We start from the raw sequence: 26,704 nt of genomic DNA, 5'->3' as shown, positions 1-26,704 counted from the left end.
GGATTTTGGGTGTATCTGCCCCCAAGAGGGGCTGAAACCACTAGGCACCAGGGATCTTTTTTTTTGCGCCAACGTCACGCAAGGGGAGCGACCACGTAGGCAAGGGTCGCTCCCCGAGGGGGGAAATTTATTTAGGCCATTTCTGCCCCCCCTGGGGGCAAATGGGCCTTTTGTTATTAGGCCGATCTGCCCCCAGGAGGGGCAGAAACCTCTAGGCGCCAGGGCAAATTTTATTTTGTGTGTTTTTTTTTTGTTTTTTTTAGAGATGGGGAGCGACCCATTAGGCAAGGGTCGCTCCCCTGGGGGACAAATTGTATTTAGACCATTTCTGCCCCCCCTTGGGGGAAGATCGGTCAATTTTTGTTAGGCCAATCTGCCCCCATGGGGGCAGAAACCACTTAGGCACCAGGGATTGGTGTGTGGGTGTGTGCGTATGCATGTGCTTTCTTTAGGGAGGCAGCCAATGGGGTAAGGGTCACGCCCCATGGGAGCACATTACTGTTGGCCATATCTGCCCCCCATTGGGGGCAGATGGGCCTGTTTTTGGAAGGCCCATCTGCCCCAAGGGGGGGGGGGGCAGAAAGCCCACCAGAGGCCAGGGAATTAAAATATATATATATATATATATTGGGGTGGTGGCTACCAACCAGTATGGGCCTGGTTACGCCCCCACCTCAACTGAAAGGGTAACAGTCTTTCAGCTCTCCCCGCACTCTAAAACATCTTATCCCATAGCAAGCAAGAAGGCATTTGATTATTTTGGGTTTTGGTTTTACATTTGGGCCATGAGAACTTGGCTTACTCTCAAAATCTTCCAACTTGGAATGGTGAGGGCTGCACTTTATGGACTTTGGGACGCTGCCATGCAGAAATCCACAAAATTCCTACCACCCAGCATTGTCTTATCTATACCGATAAAAATTCTGCTGCACTTGTCAGCCTAAAAATTTTTTTTGCAAACTGCCCTTTTGGACACCCTTTGTTCCCCCTCAATATCGACATGTTTTTGGCTCTTCCCTTTCACAAGCACTTGGCCCACCTACACAAATGAGGTATAATTTTTACCGGGAGACTGAGGGGAACATTGGGTGTTATGAAATGTGCCCCAGTGCGGTGATCCCACACAGAAATGTGGGAAAAATGTGATTTTTTAGCTAAATTTTAGGTTTGCTGAGGATTCTGGGTAAGAAAACATTGGGGGATCCACGCAAGTCACACCTCACTGGACTCCCTCGGGTGTCTAGTTTTCAGAAATGTCTGGGTTTGGTAGGTTTCCCTAGAAGGCTGCTGAGCCCAGGACCAAAAACGCAGGCGCCCCCCTGCAAAAACAGGTAGTTGTGTATTTGATAATTTTGATGTGTCCACGTTGTGTTTTGAGCCATTTCCTTTCGGGGGCGCTAGGCCTACCCACACAAGTGAGGTATCATTTTTATCGAAAGACTTGGGGGAACGCTGGGTGGAAGGAAATTTGTGGCTCCTTTCAGATTCCAGAACTTTCTGTCACCGAAATGTGAGGAAAATGTGTTTTTTAGCCAAATTTTGAGGTTTGCAAAGGATTCTGGGTAACAGAACGTGGTCAGAGCCCCACAAGTCACCCCATCTTGGATTCCTCTAGGTCTCTAGTTTTCAAAAATGCACAGGTTTGGTAGGTTTCCCTAGCTGCCGGCTGAGCTAGAGGCAAAAATCTACAGGTAGGCACTTTGCAAAAAACACCTCTGTTTTCTGTCAAAAAATGGGATGTGTCCACGTTGTCTTTTGGGGTATTTCCTGTTGCAGGCGCTAGGCCTACCCACACAAGTGAGGTATTATGTTTATCGGGAGACTTGGGGGAACGCTGGGTGGAAGGAAATTTGTGGCTCCTCTCAGATTCCAGAACTTTCTGTCACCGAAATGTGATGAAAATGTGTTTTTTTAGCCAAATTTTGAGGTTTGTAAAGGATTCTGGGTAAGATAACCTGGTCAGAGCTCCACAAGTCACCCCATCTTGGATTCCTCTAGGTCTCTAGTTTTCACAAATGCACAGGTTTGGTAGGTTTCCCTAGGTGCCGGCTGAGCTAGAGGCAAAAATCTACAGGTAGGCACTTTTGCAAAAAACAGCTCTGTTTTCTGTCAAAAAATGGGATGTGTCCATGTTGTGTTTTGGGGCATTTCCTGTCGCGGCCGCTAGGCCTACCCACACAAGTTAGGTATCATTTTTAACGGGAGACTTGGGGGAACGCTGGGTGGAAGGAAATTTGTGGCTTCTCTCAGATTCCAGAACTTTCTGTCACCGAAATGTGATGAAAATGTGTTTTTTTAGCCAAATTTTGAGGTTTGCAAAGGATTCTGGGTAACAGAACCTGATCAGAGCCCCACAAGTCACCCCATCTTGGATTCCCCTAGGTCTCTAGTTTTAAAAAATGCACAGGTTTGGTAGGTTTCCCTAGGTGCCCCGGCTGAGCTAGAGGCCAAAAACTACAGGTAGGCACTTTGCAAAAAACAGCTCTGTTTTCTGTCAAAAAATGGGATGTGTCCATGTTGTGTTTTGGGGCATTTCCTGTCGCGGCCGCTAGGCCTACCCACACAAGTTAGGTATCATTTTTAACGGGAGACTTGGGGGAACATAGAATAGCAAAACAGGTGTTATTGCCCCTTGTCTTTCTCTACATTTTTTCCTTCCAAATATGATAGAGTGTGTAAAAAAGACGTCTATTTGAGACATGCCCTGTAATTCACATGCTAGTATGGGCATCCCGGAATTCAGAGATGTGCAAATAACCACTGCTCCTCAACACCTTATCTTGTGCCCATTTTGGAAATACAAAGGTTTTCTTGATAGCTATTTTTCACTCTTTATACTTCAGCAAACAAATTGCTGTATACCCGGTATAGAATGAAAACCCACTGCAGGGTGCAGCTCATTTATTGGCTAGTACCTAGGGTTCTTGATGAACCTACAAGCCCTATATATCCCCGCAACCAGAAGAGTCCAGCAGACGGAATGGTATATTGCTTTCAAAAATCTGACATTGCGGGAAAAAGTTACAGAGTAAAACGTAGAGAAAAATTGCTGTTTTTTTACCTCAATTTCAATTTTTATTTTTTTCAGTTGTTATTTTCTGTAGGAAACCCTTGTAGGATCTACACAAATTACCCCTTGCTGTATTCAGAATTTTGTCTACTGTTCGGAAATGTTTAGCTTTCTGGGATCCCGCATTGGTTCAATGCCCATTTCTGTCACTGACTGGAAGGAGGCTGAAAGCACAAAAAAATCGTAAAAATGGGGTATGTCCCAGTAAAATGCCAAAATTGTGTTGAAAAATTGGGTTTTTTGATTCAAGTCTGCCTGTTACTGAAAGCTGGGAAGCTGGTGATTTTAGCACTGCAAACCCTTTGTTGATGCCATTTTCAGGGGAAAAAACACAAGCCTTCTTCTGCAGCCGCTTTTTCCCATTTAAAAAAAAAAAAAAAATCACTGTATTTTGGCTAATTTCTTGGCCTCCTTCAGGGGAACCCACAAAGTCTGGGTACCTGTAGAATCTCTAGGATGTTGGGAAAAAAAGGACGCAAATTTGGCGTGGGTAGCTTATGTGGACAAAAAGTTATGAGGGTCTAAGCGAGAACTATTACAAATAGGCAAAAAAAGGCCTGGCACAGGAGGGGGAAAAGGCCTGGCAGCGAAGGGGTTAACACACAATCTGGGAATACTATTTGTCAACCAAGCCCAAGTGACCAAACACAGCAAACAAGTTATAACAACAACAAAGTATTTCTTGCACTTGTACAAAACTTCCGAGTCTTAGACCACGCAGGGTCCGTACACCAACAACCATGTGGGCAATTTTTGATCACAAAGAGCCACACTCAATTGAAGTACGCCAACTTCCCTACACTCACCATTTGGAGTACGCAAAATCCCTAATCAAACTACGTTGGATAACACAAACTCCCCATTTTTCACATACATTAGAATTCACCTGTGGTTTTCAAGAGCATTACAAGCGCAAACCCTACTCAGAACTTAAACACTGGGAACATACCATATAACAAGCATTTGCAAAACCAAATTTCCAAAACAAAAATCTAAATTTTCAACAAGCATTGGCGAAACCAAATCTCTCACTATTAGGATGTTTCTCTCCTATTGAGACAAAACCATCCTCTCTGCTACCATATTCTGTGGGTGTGAGACCTGATATTATTTTATATTATTATGATAAGGTGTCATGTAACAGGGTTGAGACATCTACTACCCTCAGAGGTCGACTCAAATCTTTTGACTCAGAGAGGTGTAAGAGAACATCCAACCAAACAAAGAGAACCAATAGCCATTAAACAATAATGAAATATGCAATAATGAGTCAGTAATTTAAACACACCATGACCTATGTGGCCATGAATCACCACACCAGTTTAGTAAAGTTTAAACATTTATTGCCCTTAAATTAACAATGCTAAAGTCATGTGAATCATGCGCAAGACTAAAAGATAGAAATACATAAACAACACGGGTTGTTCAAAATGTCTAAACAATCACAATCTTGTTTAAGCATTTAACATTAGATATTTCAAGAGAACGACACAGAATAACAGCAGAATTAAGTGAAAGTGAAAAATAGAAACTGCATACATTTAGTTTGTGCAGTTGAAATAATCACAATCAATAAACATTTAAAATCAAATATTAGGTCAGGCATCCCTAGCTATTACTCTAATTTGAAAAGCATGTTTGGGATTCCTGCAAAAATAAAACAAGACAAAAATTATTTTGGGAAACATCTACTATGGCACTAACTAAAAACGTGTGGTTGGATTTTCTAAAGGAAAAATAAATGCACATTAGTTATGCCTCTCTTAAATGAGATATCAATTTACAGTCTTTTCTTCAGACAGCATCAGGAACATGAATTGGAAAACAGTTCAGGGAGATTGGGCCTAAAGTAATTGAACTGTTAGACAAGAGCAAAGAGCCGAACTGCATGGAGCTGAATGAACTGCATGGAGCTGAATGAAAAACGAAACTGACTTATATTGATTAAAGATTGCTAAATTAAAGTCCCAAAAAGTTACTACCTAGGCTTCTATTGGACAAGACTATGAGGTGGTTTAGTGAGCAGCCAATAAACTTTCATCTGTGCTTCAGATGTATCTCTTTCTGTTCTTCTTACCCTCCTCTGTGGTCGACAGCGCCTGTAAAATATTACGAAATAAAAAACAACATGGAACATGACATTGAGCACTGAAGCCCACTGTTAAAACGTACAATTATTATCTCGCAGAAATACGAAAGAACAGAATATAATTTTTCCGTTTTGCAAGTCACACATGGTGTTTAATAAACTACTTGCAAACATTTCACTTAAATCAGCAACGTTTAACCATCGTGCTTATAGAAAATACTAAAATGTAGGCCTTTTCACTAGTGTTAACACATGCAGGAAACAAAACATTTGAATAATTTCAAACCTTTAGTTCTGTAATTCATTAATAATTATATGTACTAAAGAAGATAAATTATGATTAATCAAAATACTTTTTCATTAAACATTATTATTTCATATAAAACACTTTGTGGTGGACACCAGGTCAGTCACTTTTAAAGCTGCACATTTATTTTTCCAACGCACGGTTTTCAGTTAGGCCTTTAAATTCACCTTATTTGACACTGCATTTTAGTAATTCGTTTTTATTAATAATGTTTGCTCTCTAACAGTTTAGAAACGGAATCAGGACTCTCAACAAAAGCTTTTCAGTGGATACATTGCTTATTAAATAGCGAGGTAACTGCTGAGAACGATGCTGGTACAGTAGCTATGTCCAGATGCACATACTTTATTACGTACCAGATGCCACACCATAACCTTGCGCAGAAACAGTCCTGTCAGGAAAACTCTAATGGGAGTGGGCCTTCAAGTTGAACGGTTTGAGGCAAATGAACTGGTTCCATTTGCCAAAAATCTTTTCTGCGTTCACTGGTATTTGTTTCAACGACTACGTGCTTTAGTTTCGTTGACGTTATCTTGTTCCCTTTGGGAAAGACATGCAACTGTCTTTATGCGTAACAAATCCTGAGTTTTACAAGGGCATGGAAAGACCTATTTAAGTTTTGTGATCCGAATACATTTTTTTCCGCCTGTTATTACCCTACGTGTGTTTCATGTAGCATTCAATCAGTTCTACCTGGTAAAAATAAAAGCAGACAAGTAAAGATGTCAACGACAATCTCCTCTAGAAGCCAATTCACTGCAAGTGCTTCAGACCAGAAAAAAACTAATCAGTCTTCTATCCGGTTGTATATTCGGACACTATAATGGAAAGTTAAGATCAAACGTACCCCGTGGAAATTAATCTCACAATATACAAATGAACAGTAATTAGCTCACGGATAATCACCATTCCAACAAGGAAAGCAAATCCGTACAACCTCCAAAATCCGTACACCTTCCTCGCGTCCAAATTCAAAGTAATTCAGCTTCACTGTAGATCAAGACAGTAGGACAAGACAGCTGAGTCGGCCAATAGGCAGGCAGCAGCGACGGGGGTTCCTATATCAAGTCCCACAAATCAAAACTGAACATCGGAGGCGGGCATATTTCAGCATGGTAGGTTTCGCTCTATCCATAGCGAAGGAACTGAGGGGGCTATTGAGTTGACGTAAGTCAACAAAGGTAACGTGATCGAAGCAACGGACCATCATTGGCTGCGCATGGGGAAGGGCGGGGGCAGCGGGTCACGGCGGCGGCGTGGTTTCGCCGTGCGAGTGTGTCACACAATTACAACAACTTTGTGCTGGCTGCGGAAGTTTGTTGTTTCATCGCACAAAAAAAAAACAACACACAAAAAAAAATCGGGAGTGCCGTGTCATCTTTTCTCCGAGCCCCGGTTTCTTTCCGCGTCCGCTGATCATGTCCGCGGCGGGCGCCGGGATCCCGGGAAGCAGCTTTGGATTGAGTCCGATGCGGCCGCTCCCTCCCCTGGAGGCTGCCGCGCACTAGCGTCCTCCACTGCTGCCCCGCGCGGCTCTGCTCCCATGAAGTCCTGTGGGGTGTCGCTTGCTGCTGCTTTCGCTGCCTCCGCCACTCTCTGTGATGAGGAAAAGAAAATGGCGGCGGGAAAAGCCAGCGAGCCGGAGGAGGAGGACTGCCCCAACCTGACGGCCGCGGAACGGGAGGCTTTGGCCGGCATCGACAGGTGGGTCCAGGATTACTGTAGCTGGCGAGATCTGAAACGGCAGTTGTCTTTAGCGGTGCGCGACCATTGTTCGCACCTTCCCCCGGGGAGCTGTGCCCAGGGCTCCCTGCGCCGCGCTGCAGCCTGAGCCGCCTGTAACGGCGTCTCTCTTCTTCTTGCAGCCGCCTGTACGGGTTACTGAGGCTTCATGAAGATGGCGCCAGATCCAAGGCCCTGTTGGTGAAGGTAAGCTTGTCAGCGGAGTGGCACTGAGAGCTTCGGGCTTGTGGGGCCTCTGACAGAGCGGAGAAAGTCTTCGTAGTTGGGTTCGCATGTGTCCCGTATATGTTACTCTGACAGAATGGTCCAGATCTTTCATGACAGCTTGTGAGGGTTTCACGTTCTTGCATCGTTATAGTTGTGCTTCTGTTCCTTTTGTTTAGAATGTTAACAGTGTATTGTCTTTGGTTCTCGTGCGCACTCTCCGAACAAGTGAGTGCACCCCATTCTCTTGCAGTTTGGCTCACACCCATTTTCTTTTCCCTGGGATGGGTCAGGCTCCTGCGTGCGCATATGTGAGTGGGTGCATTGAGTTTGGTACTTCCATATCTTTCCCATTCAGTGTGTTTCAGACTTACGTCTCTTCCATTGCAGTCAGCTGCACACTCCATCTCTGGCCTACAGTCACTTGTATACCTATTTCCTATTAACATTGACATGTATGCTCCTCGAATAGATGGGCGACTACATTTTACCCCTCTTGCGTGCACACACTTCCTCCTGCATATGTGTATCTTCCCGGTGCCCATGTGGGCGCGCGCAGCCTTATCCGTTCACATCCATATGTACTTGGCTTTACTCTCAGGTGCACTGTATTCTGAAGTGCTCTTATGCTTTAGTTGAACTTTCTCCACCGTTGTTGTTCCTTGTTTCTCCTGATTGTGCTTTTTTTTTTTACATGCGTGCATTTTTTGTAACCATGGCGCATCTGCCATGTGGTAATGTGCGTTCTTCCCACTTGTACTTCACTCTATCTGTATTTGTAATTTCTCTGTGCTAAACATGCCTTCCCTTGTATTTGGACACCCTCCCCCATCTGTACTTAACTCTTCACTTCCCTTGTAGGAAATTGTTTCCCTCTTTATGCTTTTTTTTCGCTGCTAAGGTACTAGTTTTTTTTTTCTAGTTTCTCTCGTGTTGTGCTTTTTACTCACTGCAAAATTCTCCAGATTATTTATCATGGAATTACTGGGGTGAACTTAATTTATAATGTTAAGTGTTTTTTAAATCGCTGCGTTGCCGTCAACAGCAAGTTGTGCTCTTTTCTTGTTAAGTTGTTGGGAGGAGCTACATCTGCCTTTATGTTGTCTCTTCTCTTTTACGTGAACCTGTGGACGTTTCAGAGTTAAGTAACACCACCCAGTACATGGGCCGGGATGGCAGGAAAAAAATGCACAGAACAAGACCTTTTGACAGAATGGGCTCTGTAGCCTATATTAGGACTAGAATTTTGCTCTCATGCAGCCGTGTGTTCGAAATTCACTCGTACCTGCCCTTTCAAAACTGTGATCGGCGACATTTCGTGTGAGTGACTTCTCAGCACCGCTGCCCACTCCTGCTGCTGGGTTGAATACTTGCAGGTGCATATAGGACCGTCCAAAAACAACCCTTCCCCTCCCATTTGACATCTTTTTACTTTTGCCAGTGGTTGCATCCTCTGCCCGGAGGTTTTCGTTTGTGACAGTTCTGATCGTAAAACTAGCTTAAACACTACAATGTTCCTTTTATTGAAGAGTGGCTCTGATGTGTGTATTAACTTTCCTGGTACAGTCTCCTATCATGAGTCTATTTTTGGTTTTAAGTTGGCAGTTTGATAGCTGTCCGTGCAACCTTGAAGGTACAACAAGTTGTATAGGTTGTTTTTTAGCTTCATTTTATTGACATCGTGATTTTAACGTAATGGCTCAGAGATTATGTACATAATCACTTTGTTTTTTTAATTTGTAGTTAAAACATTTTTCAACTTCAACATTTTTGTGTAGCGATGCATTTCTTTTGAAGAACTTAGTATTTGCCATGGCCGTAATTAATTTCTTAAGTAAAAAAAAAAAAAAATGCAGTTTATTTTAGATTTTAAAGTTTTCTGAAACTTCGACTTTAATAAAAATAATAAACATGCGAATTGAATGCTTTGATGTGTTATGCAGTCAATTTAATGGTTATCGTCTTGTGGCCAATGACTTTGATAAATATGAAAACGTTTAATAGCTGCATTTATGATGGAGAGATTGATTGACTGACTATCGAGTGCGAACTGTCTTGCTTGAGGTTATGCAGTCCCTGTTGTAGACAAGGGTCACATTACCACCTGGTAACCAAGGAATGGTTTTACATGTTTTGTTGAACGTCCCTCTTCATCAACCTTGACATTGTGCGAACATCATGTTAATGATTTGTTATTAAGTTTTAAATGTGACTTCCATTTGGAAAGTGAATCGAGTTGTAAAGTAAGATTTTCAGGATTGAAGCTCTTTATTGAAGCCTTCCCATTCTTAACCTCGTTCTGGACCACATACCATTATTCTCTATATGCTTACTCGCTTTGATCAGCCTTAGCTCCCCATGGTTTTAGTCTGGCTTGGTAGCCAAGTTGCTGCATAAATACCATTTATCCATGAAAGGCAGTTTTAGGGCGAGGACAACTTCATCGGATTCTGGAGTTTGTTTTTCTTACACGACAGCAGCTGTATGAAACAACTTCAATGTTGAAAAGTAATTCTATCCCTTATGTAGGCTGCTTATAAGATTTCAACTTTGGGTACCTTAATACTAGATGCTACCTACCTTTCTTTAATAGTCACCGTGAGGGAATCCCTGGAAAGCTTGATTATATATTTTTGTTTTTTTCTTTGTCTAACAATTTTTTCTAAACTAAAACATTCCCTAGGGGAAAGCCTACCTACTGTCTGCTCTCTGGAAGTGCGTCACTCGGTTTCGTTACAAGTGAAACGAAAGGAGCCAAACTACAATTTATTTATTTTATTTTTTAACCTGTTTTTTGCATTTAAAAAACTGGAATTGGATTTTGGGGGCAGGTGAACCACATATTTGGATGAAACAGAATAACAATTAAAATAGAATAATTTGCTGTATGGAATTACAGCCTCTTAATTTGTATGCAGCGAAAATGCTTGAGAGGTTTTCCTCACCTCTTTCCTCATTACATCAAAAAAGAACTGGACTTGAACTGGGACATTGCTTTGTGCTTTTTCATCAGAATCTGTTGCTGCTTGGAAAATAATGGCTGCATTTGAGGTTTTAATTAAACTGAATGCGGGGCACCCCTTCAGTTCCGTCTGAAAGAAACATACCTACATTTTTTTTATAGGCTTTGTACAGTGTAACTTGCACTGCAGAATCAATCTCCTGGTGTTGAGGAGATGTATAGATTTCAGCAATGGCCAATTTCCGGAACTGATCTACCTAAGTAGCTTTTTCCCAGGCAGTTTTCCATGTCAGACTGAATATGTAGAAGCGCGAAATATACTAAGTATTGTTCCTCCTATGTCGTAATTCTAATGGTGTCTGCTTTCTAATCCCTAGAAATATATTCTTGCCTATTGGACTGTAGGCATGTAATTTGGCCCACCATACTTTTTATATGTGGTGGTGTTACAGGGATGTTGAATTCCTGTAGCCTGACGCCCAGGCCATGTTTTTTTGGGACCAAGGACCAAAAGTTGTCATGTTTATTAACCTTTAGGCAAATAGGCCAACCTCTGCAGCACAAACCCATTGGGTATCATTTTACAGTACAACATAATGGATCTGTGAAAGAGCATTGTCTGCAACTAAAGTAAGATTTGTATTCATATGTATGAGCTGTTCAAACTTGTATATGTGGTTCATTAATGCAAAGCCTTTATGATCAGGGCGAGCTCACTAAGGAAATAGATAGCTTGACTTGCGTTACTGACTATAGTTTCCGTAGGAAAATGTGTTCAAATATTTTCAAAGTTTAGCAGTTTGACGCTACTTAAAATGTTCACTGATTAGATGCAAATTGGTGCAAATGCTTTGGAAGCAGGATTACTGACTGTTTGCTCTCAAAACAAAATGTACACCAAAAGGAGCATGGAAAACCGTTTGCTAAACTATTGTGCAATTGAAGTTACCATTTCCTTGAAGCATCATCTAGTAAAGCCTGTTAGATAAAATGCAATATTTCTAGTAAAGATTAATAATGGCAAATCAGTGTAAAAACGATTTCAGATAGATTAGGGGAAACAAACATTGGCAAAGCCAATAGGTCTGGCATACATTGGCAGTCTTTGTTAATGTGTGTGTATTGATTGGTTCTTGTAAAACATTGCTGGGGGAGCTGCCCTGCACTCAAACACATATATATTCTGTCTAAAAGGGAAAAAATGCATTCAAAAACGCACATTGGCATAGGAGCACCTGGCACTGAATGGACATAATTAATGTGTGCAGATCTGCTCCTTGTGGAAGAGCAGAATGCTGTTGCCCACAGTGAAGGCTGCCAATGGCTGAAGTAGGCTGACCCATTCCCTTATGCTGTATTAAGAGGGAGCAACATGTGAATAATTCAGAAACAGAACAATGGTTGGAGAGGGCTGTCTGACAGTTCTTCTAAGCGTAGAATAAAACAAAAAAACAAAGGCTAGACCTAATCAGGGCCTAGTTCTTTAATAAAAGCACAAAAGTGCATTAATTTTTTGTTGTTGCTGATTTTCAACTTTTATGAAGTCTGGAGAATTTACAGAAATAGTCCTGAAAGTCATACAACAAGAAAAGGTTTGTATAGCATTTGCATGTGATTTAATGTGTGCACATATTTGCTCATGAAAAAAATCTGCTGAACATTTAGAAGTTCACTTTTCATAGAACCATTTTTTCCCCACCCTGAAAGAACTTTTCCTTCTGCCCTTGTAGCAGTAAATTTCCAATCTGTCCCACTGTGGGGACAGATTAAAGAAGAGTTGGTGAAACCCCTTAAACATGTAACTTTGTAGGGGTGCACAGATTTGAAGGGAGTTCCAACCCTGGAACCACTGCTGCATCCAGCCCCAGTATGTATATTTGCAAACGGTGGCAACAGGGTATTACTAAAATTCTAACTGTGATATATATATATATATATATATATATATATATATATATATATATATATATATAATAATATATTTTTTTGCATAATTGGAAGTGCTGTCTTCAGAGTTCCAAAAATGAGAATGCTGCCATAATTTGTCAACTCACAGCATTGCACATAAGGGACTTTATTTTTTTTAAACAACAAGTAGATTTATGAAGCAACCCATTCCAAGAGCAAGTAGGTATTGTATACAATTCCCCATATCTAAACCATAAGCTTTACTCAATTTCTCATAGAGCAAAAGTTGCCATTATGTTAAGGCAGACGTCTATTGCAGTGTTGAGATGCGAGCAGAGGATCGACTGTCCGTCACGTAGCGCACATTTCCCAGTATATAGGCAAAAGTGTTGCTTTGGCTATCTCTGGCACCAAACTAAGGGATTACACAAAGGCCATGAAGTTAGAAAATTATTCTGGGCGCAGTTAGAAAGCAACCTATCGAGTCTACCTCATATCCATGTTAGAGGCATCCTTCCAGGAGCTGCTGCAAACTATTTGTTGGGGCCTATAAAAAAGACACGCGTGAAATTGGGATTTGTCCATTTATTGAACAAACCTGTTCTTACTGTGACTGGTGCAGTCAGTTGAATTAAGGAGAAATATTTGGTCCACAAACTCGGGAAAGCTGTGTGCAACATTAAGTATGGGTATCTTGCATGCAGTTACCTGATCCAAAATGAAAATATTGGTCTTGAACTGATAACTAGATTGTATTCGACCTGAGGCATATCACACCTCATATCCTAATTTTACACTTGGAATCCTCCCAACAAGAGACCATATGGTGAAGTCCTGCATGTTGACATAACAGTGGTGTTTGTAATTATAGCATGGGAAATAGGCATTTTGTTAGCCAATATATTTTCGCAAAAACATGGTGGATGTCTGCAGAAAGTGGTTGCTACTGATATTTAAAACCTTTAGTGTAAACAACTTAATGATGAACGTGCACTCTGCACTTAGTTAAGCACATGATTCTGCAAGTGGGGGGTTATGATATGGAAGTAGGTGATCAAACTAGCTCCTGATGCTAAAATTTGCTGACTCTGTATATATGATAATTATATCGCTTTATACATTGAATGGTGGATGTTAGCAGGAGTGGGTTTTCAGGTATAGCAAAGTGAGATTGCGTCTGTTTTTTAATAATAAGGTTACTTTTATGGTTGGTTACTAGTTTAGTCCATTTTTGTATTTGAATATTTGAATTGTTTATCGTTAAATGCACAATTTTACCTTACTGTACGATTTTATATTATGGCATGTACTGAGAACCAGGGGATTTTGGACTTAAAGTAGTGTAAAGAAGATACCTGTTGAGGTTGCAGTTACAAAGACGTTTTAATTTCCAAATACAGAGCCAGTAGAGAAAGTGTGATCGTTTTGCTGCACATACCTGAGGCATGTGCCTCCCAGTTTGCTCAAACATGCCATCTGATTTTAAGTTTCTGATTGGTTTTTATCTACTGAAGTGTTGGCTCCCAAAAAAAATAAGCCCTATGTAATATTACCTGGTGTGTAATGCAGAGTACTTAAAATTGAGTATGCTGTTCATTTGGAACCCAGGGTGGAACTTACTCAAGTGACACAACATGTTCCTTTTAGGTCTGGTCGGGATTAAAACTGTTGTATTTTGAAGTTGCAACAATATTTTCAACATACCTTTTGTTAACTCGGAGGCATCTGTTCACGAAAATCAGAGAGAACCACTGATAAAATAGCTTGCTCTTTTGCAGATTGTTAAAATAGTCAGACATTTTCTTTGAGCATGGAAGATGATTAAAATAAGTATTCACAGCTTTATTGATTTGGGTTTCCATAGACCGTTCACAGTATATCCAGACTAGTATGTTTTTTTTACTTTATTAGTTTGGCACATTGGCCTAAGGTGGAACACACAAGCTACTCTGGTCAGCTGTTGTTTGGAGCTCATTTCAGCCTCATTTTTTGTCTTACTAATGTTGGGCTTTGTATTAACTATTTTTTACAAATCTGTCTCCAAAACCCTCTGGAGGAATGCTTGTTCTTGAGTATCATGTTTGTCAGCATAGTTGTAGAACCTCATGATCTAAGTAGCTTCACGAACTGAAGAAGATAAATGTTAGAGCACTTAGGTGACTCCTTGTGGCACACCTTAACATAATGCTAGAGGTATGGCTGAAGGTTTACAGCCTGCTTTGTTATTCACCCAAGACCAGTGTTAACTCTTATCCTACCATTAGCTTGTTCAGCACAATTTTGTGGATGAGGGTTCCAACACCACTGCCATCTGCAATAGTTCGAAGGCTGTCCGTGATAGCTATTGTGACTGACACAGTGCTGTGGGAAGGTTGAAAGACTGTCCTTCATTGTGGTGGTTCTCATTTTGATACATCTCTATGTGTGTGAGTTTGTGGTTTTACTGTCTGTTCTTGAAGACTGGAAAGCTAAGGGAGATAAGAGATATGCCTCCAGTTGGAGAAATTGGTTTAATCGGCCTTTGGCAGCATTAACAGCTGAGGTGATATTGGCCGCTTTGAACCAAGATCTGGGGTGCATTATCCCAGCTGGTAAATTAAGTGTAACTTTGGAAGAAGAGTGATATTTTGGTAAATGTTTGTTTAGCTTATGTCCAAAGACTTTGTGTTCACTTACTATGTTCGTAGTTTCTACCACAATGATTGGGGGAAAAAAGCTAACAGAAGTAAGCGTTGGACTTTATTATGACATGCAGCAGACTTGGATTGCCTAACTTGAGCCTTTCAAATCAAGTTTTCTCACTATAATTGTTGGTATGGGGGGGGGGGAATTGCAGTTTCATTGCATAAGGAATGAGATGCTGGGCTACTAAGCTGTATCAGTGTTTGCAGGTTGTTACATTGCATGCATTTTTCTGTGTATGTGAAGATGAGGTGATTTGTCATACAATTCCTTTTTCTGTTCTAATAAGTGAATTGTACAACCTTTAATGTAGTAAGAACAGTTTTCTTATTAGATTGTTAGCGTTGTTGCCATTTTCTTTCTAATCTTGTTTTTTTTTCATCTTTGATTTGGGTGTTCTTTCAGCAACAAGGGTTTAGGCTGTGGATGGGTGTTCTTTGAATAGTGGTTTGGAATTTTTATATCTAGATAGATTTCAGTCCACTCTGAAATGTCCTCCAACCAAAGGCGTCTGCCCTCTTCCACTTCATTAGGGAGATGAACCTGAAGTGTAGCTCTAGATTCAATGAATTTCACTTGCATAATTTCCTCCAGTGTTGAGTTTGTTTTATTTTTTTTAGTCCTAACTATCTTCATCATTGTAAACTGAATTCAATAATACTCAAACAGGATAACTGCTTGCGTGGAGACAGCTCAGAAATAATTTTTCTTAGTAAAAAGACTGTTTAATATAATATATAATATGGTCTGTCACATAATTGTTCCCCCTAAAGATATTAGTGCATTGAGAATGCTGACAGGACTGTTAGAGTATGATAGTTGCAGCTACACTATTTAAATAATTGAAATATTTCCCAGTGCAGTTGAGTTATTGTACATAACAAGTATGGCTGTAGTTGAATCAAGGAATTTACAAAGTTCTTGTCCTATATAGCTGAGCATGTTCTACCCCGGGTAATAGAAACTACTACTTGGGTTAATAGAATTTCAGATTCCACTGTGCTTTTGCTGTTTACTTTCTTTCCCCCAGGCTGTCTCACTCATTTATTTTACAAGATCTCTCACCAGTGCTAAAAGTTTTTGCTCCCATTATCTGCAGCTTTTTTTAAGAGTAAATATTTACTTTGCTATTGACAGTTATTTTTAGAGGCAATACATAATCTCATGATTTTTGCAGAGTTACAGTGTATGCTTTTTTTATTTTTTATCAGTTTAGTTGTTAATATAGATAATTTATAAATGAAATAAAGAAGTACGCATATAGTTCCCCATTACTCTTTTGTTTGTCTTAAATCTAATATTGGCGGATTAAGCTACGTTTATTTGTGAAAATGCTAACTAATGCATGTATATATTTCTGTGACATCATTTATATCCCCTATGCAGCAGGCACAGCAATAACTGCAAACTATATTTATGGGTAAGTTTCTAGTTTTTAATTTCATCACAATGCACTTTCAGCTAACATCTTACTATCCATCTCGCCACTCAGGTTTAGCTAAGGAATTTAGAAAATAGTGACGCTGCAAAATCATAGGTACTATGTTATATATCTGTTTATCCCACTGTACTTTTTTGTTTGGATCTGTTTATTGATTTTCCATTAGGCAATACAGAATTAGTGTAGGTAATGAACAGAGTTCACAAGTACAGGCATAGTATCAAACAACAAAGTTAATAGTGTCGGGGGTATGTATCTCAACTTTGTATATCTTGACCAAAGGAGCTAAATAAACTGATGTCTTGCAATGTGCGTTTGTAAGAATAACATGCAGCATAGTGGTATGCCGCTACAAACGTAATAAGTTTGTAGCCTGACACATCGTAAGGACTGTATAGACTGCACTGAAAAGATAACTTAAGCAACTGCTCTTTTTTTAACTCTTAATATGAAACCTCAAATTCCCCAAACATCAACCACAGCACTGCCACACCCCATGTGTACGTATTTGAAAACTTGGAGGTGCACGATTGCCAGGGATGCTCAGTAACAAGTGTGAAAAGGAAGTAAGGCAATGCTGAATTGTGAAATATCTGTGTTTTCTAATGCATGCTCGCGTCACTGTCACGATGGGCATCCATTTGGAGCTCACTTAGTATGGTGTCCTAGTGGTTCACGATGGGATATTTATGTAAACCAAGGTTGTTTTCTCTGTGGAGGGTGACCAGGGATGTGGAATTCCTATCGCCCGACGCCCGGGACATCTTGTTTGGGGTCAAGGGCAACAAGTTTTTATGTTTACTTTGTCCTTGGGACAAGTAGGCCCAACCCCCTGCAGCACAAACCCTTTGGCTGCCTGTTTACAGAGAGTTGAACTCTCTGCAGTTGAGGTAATGTGTTTCCAAAAGATAATGCTGTTCGAACTTGTATTTATGGTTCATTATTTGAAAGCCTTCATTATTAGGGTGCGTGCTGTAATTAAATGTTTTAAGGTCACACTTCACTACTGACGTTGGTTCCAGTACAAAAAAAAAAAACGTGTACACACATGTTTGAAAAGTTTAGGCTAAGAGGCTAAGTATAATGCTCCCAGAATGCTCTCTGATTATATGCAAATGAAGTGTCATTTAGTAAAATGTGTTGATGCATGCTAGTATTTCCCAAAAATATTTCTAATGGAAAATCAGTGTAACCATTTTCAACACGATTATGGGAAGCATGAAAATAAACAAACACTGACAAAGCCAACTAATCTGACATATTTTTATAAGTCTTTTAGTTTCATCAATGCGTGTCTTGTTTTGACATGGCTTTTGTAACACTTTATTGTTGTGGGAGCTACCAGGCCCTCAACATTGTAACAAACATTGGCAAAACCCCCCCCAAAAGTTTTTGAACTCCTAAAGCACACGTTGCCACCAGCGGCATAACAAAGGCCCCGCAGCCGCCCTCCAGGGGGCCCCGTCAGCACGGCACCTGCCCTGAGTGAGTCTGGAGGGGGGGCTCCTCCATGTTCTTTGCAAAGGGGCACCCTCCAGTTTCGTTACGTCACTGATTGCCACTGTAGTTCCTGACACTGAACAAAACTACTTTGTGTGGCAATATGCTCCTTGTGGAAGAGCAGAATGCGATCACTCACAGTAAAGCCAGCCGAAAGAGAGAGAAATAGAAGTTTAATAAAAACAAAATGTCTTTGTTAACACCAGACCTAATTAGGGACCAAGACCCACATGTAGGTAGCTTTTTGCATGTCGCAAACAGCGACTTTCGCTGTTTGCGACGTGCAAAAAGCACACTGCGATGCACAAACCCAGTTTTGCGATTCAGTAACCTGGTTACCGAATCACAAAACGGGTTTGCGACTCGCAATTAGTAAGGGGTGTTCCCTTCCTAATTGCAACTCGCAGTGCAATGTAGGATTGTTTTGTGGCCGCGGGCACAAACCAATCGCAGTTTGCACCCATTTCAAATGGGTGCTAACACTTTCGCAAAAGGGAAGGGATCCCCATGGGACCCCTTCCCCATTGTGAATGCCACTGTAAACATTTTTTCAGAGCAAGCAGTGGTCCTGTGGACCACTGCCTGCTCTGAAAAAATGAAACAAAAACGTTTCATTTTTCGTTCTTGTTATGCATCTCGTTTTCCTTTAAGGAAAACGGGCTGCATTACAAAAAAAACTGCTTTATTGAAAAGCAGTCACAGACATGGTGGTCTGCTGTCTCCAGCAGGCCACCATTCGTGAGGGGGTCGCAAATTGCGACCCACCTCATGATTATTCATGATGTGGGCATTTACGAAGCCCTTGCGAATCACAGATGGTGTCAAGGACACCATCCTACATTCGGATTTGCGACTCGCAATTTGCAGGTCACAAATCTGAACCTACCTACTTGTGGCCCCAAATTCTTAAAGAAAGTCACAAAAGTGCACCCATGGTATATGTCGTACCCCTATAAAATATTTGTGAACTGTATTTTAGCGTGGGTAAATACGATGTGTAGATTTGCTCATGTGAAAATCTATTGAGCATTTGCAAGTTCATTTTCCCTCCAGCCACTTTCTTCCCAACCCTGGAAGAAGTTCTAATTCTGCCATTGTCAGGAGTAAATGTCCAACCTTTCTTATTATGGGAAAATATTAGAGAGAAGCTGGTAAAAATCTTTAAAACATGCAGGTTAGTAGGTTTGCAGACTCAAAGGCATTCCAGCCCTGGAACTATTGCTTACTGCTTCCTCCAGCCCCAGTATGCAGATCTGCAGAAAGGTGGCAAAATAAGGAAATTGCTACAGTAGGGATTGAAACTCCAAGTATTCAAGCCCTACTATGGTAGTAGCCCTGGCATAATCAGAGAGGCTATTAACTGCTGCCATAATTTGTCGCCACACTACATGGTACCAAAGGGACAAGTAGATCTTTTTACAGGACAAGTAGATTTGAGAAGCAACCTGTCCCCTGGACAAGTAGATATTTTAATAAATTCCACACCCCTGGTGACACACTCTGCTTGCACCCAGTTGAGCATTGAGCTTATCCAGGCCGTTATTGGTGGGGGTTCAGGAGAATTCCACCTGTAGGTAATGAGGCGTTTGTCTACTATGAAACCTAAGTCTGGAAAACAGGAGGTGGTTCTATGTTTTTTGTGTCTGCAGAAGAGACACAGTGGACATGTTAGAAATGGGGTCTCTAGTTGGCAAAGGTATACACCCTAGTCCAAGTAGGGACCACAATCCTAGTCATGGTAAGTCTCACACACAATCCAAATGATCCTGTGCCCACTCTCTGGTAGCTTGGCACTGGGCAGTCAGGCTTAACTTAGAAGGCAATGTGTAAAGTATTTGTGCATCAAATCCTGCAATAACACAGTGAAAACCCCACAAAAATACACCACACAGGTTTAGAAAAATATAAGATATTTATCTGAGTAAATTGAGGTCAGAACAATCAAGATTTAATAAGCACCAGTTGGAATATCACTTTTGCAATGATAAGAAGAGTCTGTAAAAATCAACAAATGTCTCTGGTGTGCACAGTGTACCTGGTATGCATCAAAATTACACGCACGTAGAATGCAGAGGAGGCGATGCGTGGAAAAAGGAAGGTGTGCGTCGGATTTCGAGAAGCATGCTGACCTCAGACCTCTCAAAATGGGTCTTCAGTCGGATCTGTTGGAGCACACTCTGGGGGTTTCTAGGAGACTTGAGGTCCACTAAGTATGTGGCCTCCCCCTTCTGCTCCTTGATCTCAAATGGGATAGTCCAACGGTCCTGGAGAGCTCTAGGCTCTGCTGGCTCCATTACCCATACTTTGTCACCAGGTGAGAATTCTACCAGGGTGGACTTCTGGTCATACCATCGCTTCATCATCTCTTGCCTGGCCTCGAGGTTGCTCTTGGCCTGATTCCAGAAACGTTGCATCTGGTTGCGGAGGGCCAGCATGTAACTGACCACATCCTGGGGGGGGGGAGCTTACTCACACCCCTCTTTCACTATGCTTAGGGGTTCCCTGACAGAGTACCCATAGAGCAGTTCAAAGGGGCTGAACCCCACACCTTTCAGTGGCACCTCTATAAGCAAGAGAAGACATGGCAAGAGGACGTCCCACTTACACCCCAGGTAGGCCTGTGATCATGCCTTTCAGGGTCTTGTTGAACTTTTCCTCAAGACCATTGGATTGAGGATGGTAAGGGGTGGGGAACCGGTAGGTTACCCTAGACGCATCCCATATGGACTTCATGTACGCAGACATGAAGTGTGTGCCTCTGTCAGACACAATCTCCTTTGGGAATCCCACACGGGTAAATATCCCCATTAGAGCTCCGGTCACCACCGGTGCAGTCACAGTCCTCCGAGGGATCGCCTCTGTGTAGCGAGTGGCTTGGTCCACCTAAACCAGGATAAACCTGATGCCTAGGGCAGTTATGTGGTCCAAGGTACTATTGATGTCTATTCTCAACCTTTCAAAGGGGGTGCAAACGCGGTGAGTTGGATCAAAGGGACCTTGAGCCTTTTCCATGTCTTCCCTCTAGCCTGGCAGGTTGGGCAGGACCTACAGAAGGCATCTGAGGCACATTCGGGGCCAATAGAAGTGGGTGACAAGCCTGGCTAAGGTCTTGTCTTGCTCCAAATGTCCCGCCAGGTGGATGTCGTGAGCCAGACCCAGTAGGAAGGCCCAGTAGCACTGGGGACCACCAGCACATGTGTGGCCCCAGCTTCCGGTACCTTAGGCTCACTGTAGAGGAGATCATTCTCCCGGTAGGTTTGGTGATCACCAGAGGCTTTGCCTGCTGCTTGGGTTGCGACCTGTCACCTCAAACCCTCAAGAGTGGGGCACTACTTCTGCGCTTTGCCGAATTCCTCCCTGGTTGGCCCACCCTTGTCTAAGTAGGGACCACAATTCTAGTCAGGGTAAGTCGTACACAGTCCAAATTATCCTGTGCACACCCTCCGGTAGCTTGGCACTGAGCAGTCAGGCTTAACTCGGGAGGCAGTGTGTAAAGTATTTGTGCAATAAATCATGCAATAACACAGTGAAAGCACCACAAAAATACATCACACATGATATATGCGGACACCGAGGTAGCGGAAGGTGTTCGATTGCCAGCCCATCTGCACACCATTGAGAAAAAAATTGGGGTTAGGGACATCAGACTTAAATGGAAATAGACAAGTCTTAACCCAGCTGACCCTTAAGCCCGGAAGGGAGGCAAACCTCTTTAGCGTTAAAGCTAGTGTGGCGGGGATAGTGTATGTGTCTCTGAGGTAAAGTAATATATTGTCAGTATATAAAGATATAATGTGGGTCCTGTCTCCTAAAGGGATGCCCCGTGGGCCTCCTTGGTCCTGAAGTGTAATAGCTAGGGGTTCGATTGGTAAGGGGAAGAGTAAGTGGGATAGCGGGCAGCCTTGTTTTGTGCCTTGGTGTACAGCTAAGGGGGCTGAAATAAAAGGTCCCGTTTTGATTTTGATCAGTGGGTGTGTATACAACAGTTTTTCTAGCCGGAGGAATCGGTGTCCAATATTGTACTGATGTAATGTGTTGAAAAGTTAGTTCCATTCCAGTGAATCAAAAGCCTTTTCCACACCTAATACAATGCATCCATCTCTGGGCTAGTCCTGCCTGGAGTAAATCATGACGCAGAAAAAACTATGCAGATCTAGGGAAGTGTTATGGGCTGGCACTAAACCGTTTTGGTCTGGGGGGAACCAAGGTTGGTACCCGCAAGGCCAAGCGATTTATGAGGATCTTGGCTAAGATCTTATAATCCGTATTGAGCAGGGCCAGGGGTCGATATGAACTTAATAAGAGTGGAACTTTGTTTGGCTTAGGGAGGGAAATGAGGATGGCTTCCCGTGGAGAAGCAAAAAGGCTATTTGTTGAAAGGGCTACTTCGTACATCGTTAGTTGCATAGAAGGTATGGGCGCATAGGTTTTTATAAAACTAAGGAGCCCATCAGAGCCTGGGGACTTGCCGTCCGCCAACGCTCTAGCTGCCTCCTGGAACTCGGAGGGCGTGATGGGATCATCCAACTGGGCTTATTGGAGTGAGGTAATGTGGGGCATCGACGTTGTGGAGAAGAGCCAAATTCTTCAGGACTCGTGTCTGAGGCAGAGTGATCTAAATCTGTGTAGTAATGCATTAGTTTGTTGTGTATAGCTTGTTAAGTGTATAGAAAAGTACCCGAAGCAGAGAGTAATGCTGTAATGGGTTATCTGGGTTGGTTTTGCTGGATAAGCTAAGTTGATAACCGGCCATTTTTGTCAGCAGAGTCATGGGTGTGGGCCGAGTGGGCAGTGTAATTGGTTTGCAGCTGCAGGACTGTTTATGGCCTGGGTCTTATACTCTAGAACTGTTTGTTCAATGCTAGCAATGTCTCTGTTAAGCAACTTCTGTATGTTCCATTGTGTACCCTTACAGTTTTTTTATTTTTTTTATTTTTATACACCACGAGGTGGAACAAGGTTGACTGTACTCCTGGTTTCTGCCATTTTTGTCCGACACAGCTTGAGACTATGGCCCATTTTGTCTTTTTCTGTCCAAGATACTCAATTCCCAGGAGAAAGTGGATTATCCCCTTTATGTGGACTTTTTGGTATAAGGAACTATAGAGAATCTCTCCGTATACTGACAAGTGATACAAGTGACAAGGTAGTGTTTGTAGTAACAAGGTATCTTCAATGTGCCTGGGCAGTTGGATCCAGAGAGAGTTTACATCTGATTGGTTTGTAACTTTGCTAAGATGTCTGGCTAGATTCATGATTTATTAAGATTGCATAGACCGATAGGTTGCAAATAGTATGACATTATAGACTGATACTAACCAGTTGCATGTTTTTAAGACTGAATATACGTTTCTAGTGTTTTGTAAATATTTTTAGTATTTGAACAGCTATCAACTGTGTATCATTTTAGATTAGTCTTATCCAAGTTTTAACTTTTTAAATTAATGACTATATGCATTAACAATTCTTCTCCTAAATTGCTTTTATGGCTCTTAGCCGAAATAAAGATATTTAAGATTTAAGCATGTGTTGCGTATTGTGGTCTGAATGCATGCGACCTAGTTAATCAATGTGTGAAACCTAGGGGAGCAAGGAGGGTATTCCGACCAATCTGTCTATGCGGACATGCAGCTAATCTGGAGAGGGGGAAAGATGAGTATATTTTGGTATGTGGGTTGCGAAAGTGCCAGATGTCAACTAGTCGCCAGTGTTGGAGCCAGTCATGTAGCATCTGGCCATTATATGCAGTAGGTGTGTGAGGCAATGGGGGGAAAGGGTGTGGAGCGATCTAAGCCAATGTTAGGGATACAATTAAAATCACCTCCTTTGAGCCATGGTAGCTCACTCCACTGAGATGGTGCCTCAGATAGGGTATGCAAGAATAGGGGGCATAGATGGAGCCCAGAAGTACCTGACGGCCATGTAGAAAACCCCGCACCAGCACATACTGGCCATTGACATCTGTGTTCACATACTCTGCCACCAAGGGGGTGCCTGTTTGGACCGAGAGTAAGACCCATCTGGTGTAGGAGGAGATATTAGTACTGAATAGCTCTCTACGCCGCCTTCATTGTGACCTAATGGCTTCTGATTGGTTTGAATGTGTCTCCTGTGATGGTGCATTGTGGGCAGAATGGAGTTTGAGAGATGAGAGGACGGAAAAATGGCGTGAGGGAGTGTGCATTCCCCTAATGTTCCAGGTGACCATGTTAAAGTGGGTCATATGAACTGTGAGGTGTGGTACAGCGGGGTGCCGCTGTGTATCCATCTAGTAGGGCAGCAGCGTGTAGCAACAATAAAAACTGATTGTATGGGGTGGAGCCGGGTTGCAGAGGTAAGTGGCGCAGAGCAAGAAAACAAGTCCTAAACATGTAACCATAAATGCCAACAGAGTGGGGTAACAACATGTTTCCATCCAGACGTCTGAACAACAGATGTTGGTAAATTGAACAAGATATGTAGCTAAGTAAGGGGGGTGTTGCGGCAGTCGAGGGGCAATCAAGTCTGTGCCAGAGGGCCAAGAGGCTGAGGAACCATCATCGCTGACATCTTCAGGCTCTGCCTCCTGCATGGGGTCGCAGAGTGTAGCCACGATCTGCAGAGCACGGCGTCACTCATTTATAATCTCCTCTAGATCATTTGTGGACTTTTCTTGTGTTCGGCGGTGTGGATGAGGTTCACGACCACGAGAGATGGCTGGTTTACTTGGTGTCACAACATTGCATGTTGTTTGGCTTGCAGTCAGTAGACCTGCAGATTCCAGCCAGTCCCATGTTTTTTGAGGTGAGTCAAAGAAATGCATTTTTCCATCTGTGATAATTTTCAAGCATGCCGGGAATAGGGGTGAGTAACTTGTATCCAACTCTCGCAGGTGGCGTTTTACTGCTATAGAGTCCCTGTCACGGTAATGGAGCAGATGAAGTAGCCGCCTTGTCGGAAAGAGGTGGGCGCTTTCCACAGAGAAAATCTGTGTAACGTTTTCTGGAGGAAACAGCTCACTCAGCCAGCGCTATACGTAGGTAGTGGGGTCCGATCCATCCATTCCCTCCAGAAAGCCAACCACGCGGACATTGTTCCACCTCCAGCGACCCTATGCATTTTTCATGCAATATTCCAGGGCACTGACTCGTTCTGTCAATGCTTGCACTGATGTCTCCATTTTGCGCATCTTTGGTTTCAGATCAGTAAGAACTTGTTTGGTAGCATGCACCTTATCTATCAATTTGCGATGGTCTGCATGAAGCAAATTGAGGTCTGTAGTCACGTTGTCAATTTTACTTTCTAAAATCTGTACATATATGAAGATGGAGGTGGTAGGAGAGCAGATGTCCACTGATGGAACTGCAACATTGCATATATGTCATGTCCAGCTGGCCTTTGCTACTGATGACCACCCCCTTGGCTCTGTTGAACCCCCACGGCGCAGTCCTCTGCTTTGCACTCTGGACTCCTGATACACTCTGCCACTGAATAGGCATCACCCCCTACGCCCTCATTGATGGGAGAACTCGCTTAAGCCAGCTGCACAACTCTAATCACAGGTTTCTTTGCTCCCCAGCTCGACCGCGCTGCCTGACCTTATTTGCCTGCTTCGGACACAGAGGGCTGCCCGTGCTGCCACATTTCTGAGGACAGAAAAATATTGGCAAGCGTGCCCTGCTCAAGGCAACAGCTCCTTTACGGTGTCGTGGTCCTTCAAACGTGGCAGCATAGGCAGCCCCTTGTAGATGAATGTTTAGTGGCCAGCCCTAGGCACACGTGAGAGGGCAGATAAAAGTGCAGACCGGGCGTGACACAGAGTTCCCGGCAGGCCGCACAGCAATATCCCCTCCTTCCCCCCCCCAGATGTGGTTGTCAGAACCCACTATTTATAGCAGATGAGTGCTGCAGATATGTGGGTGCATTGCTCAGTAAATTCATATCATTTTTCTTTGCATTTGTTATTGGAAAGGGCAGGAATCATTCCGTTGACTATGGAAATAAGATAGGAATATGTTGATGCTATCTGAATTGATATTTAACTTTATGTATATTACCTTTTAGTGTAATTTCACTAATACCTTGCATTTAGCTTGAAAGTATAGCTGAAACATTATGATGTTCTTTTATTGTGCATATATATATATATATATATATATATATATATATATATATATATATATATATATATATATCTCAAGACCTTAATAGTTTAACGCTGATTTCTATGCAGTAAATGTAATGATTTTTATTACCTGAAATAAAGATACTTCAACTGACTTTTGACTGATGACCTCTCAAATGACATTAATGACTTTGACCCAGGAGGAGCGGGGGCAGGGTGTGGAGTAGGGGAATATAAAGTTCCCTGGACCTATCGAAGCCTTCTATTTTTTTTTTTTTTTTTTTTTTTTTATTGGTTTGGAAGGGACTCTCTTGATTCTCAATCAAGCCCAACCATCCAGGTATGCAATTATTTTTGTAACCTTAATTTATCAAAAAGTACTAAACGAATTTACACCAAATCAAATAAAATACTATCTGCGTATAAAGATCTAGCTTCCTGCCAAATTTGGTGTAATTTTATTCAACTGTTTTTGCAGAAGTCCTTGAAGTCATTCTGGAACTTTCCTTGCACAAACTAGTGAAAAAGTAATACCTTTTTGTTAAGTCTTGTGGAGATTCGTTAAATGGTGTCAAAGTTATTAGCAAAATAGGAACAGCTTACCTTATTATAATTACCTGCCAATGGATGGGGTTGAGGTGAGGGGGGGTGTGGTGTGTGTGTATGTATGTATATATGTATGTATATATGTGTG

At 42.1% G+C, this 26,704-nt stretch overlaps 1 protein-coding gene across 2 annotated transcripts in view; it reads left to right on the top strand.

Moving 5' to 3' along the window:
• Positions 1-5,120: 5,120 nt before the first annotated feature.
• Positions 5,121-26,704, top strand: part of KDM6A (lysine demethylase 6A) — a 709,557-nt gene continuing 687,973 nt past the window's right edge. For both annotated transcript variants that reach the window (XM_069204190.1, XM_069204189.1), the window contains exons 1-2: positions 5,121-7,170; positions 7,332-7,395. In XM_069204190.1, coding sequence (XP_069060291.1) covers positions 6,686-7,170; positions 7,332-7,395 — 549 coding nt within the window. In that variant the 5' untranslated portion in view covers positions 5,121-6,685. The remainder of the gene's footprint in view (positions 7,171-7,331; positions 7,396-26,704) is intronic.

The sequence above is a fragment of the Pleurodeles waltl genome, chromosome 8 (genome assembly GCF_031143425.1).
Source record: "Pleurodeles waltl isolate 20211129_DDA chromosome 8, aPleWal1.hap1.20221129, whole genome shotgun sequence".
In the NCBI taxonomy this organism is placed as follows: Eukaryota; Metazoa; Chordata; class Amphibia; order Caudata; family Salamandridae; genus Pleurodeles; species Pleurodeles waltl.
This window is presented reverse-complemented; position numbering and strand designations above follow the sequence as displayed.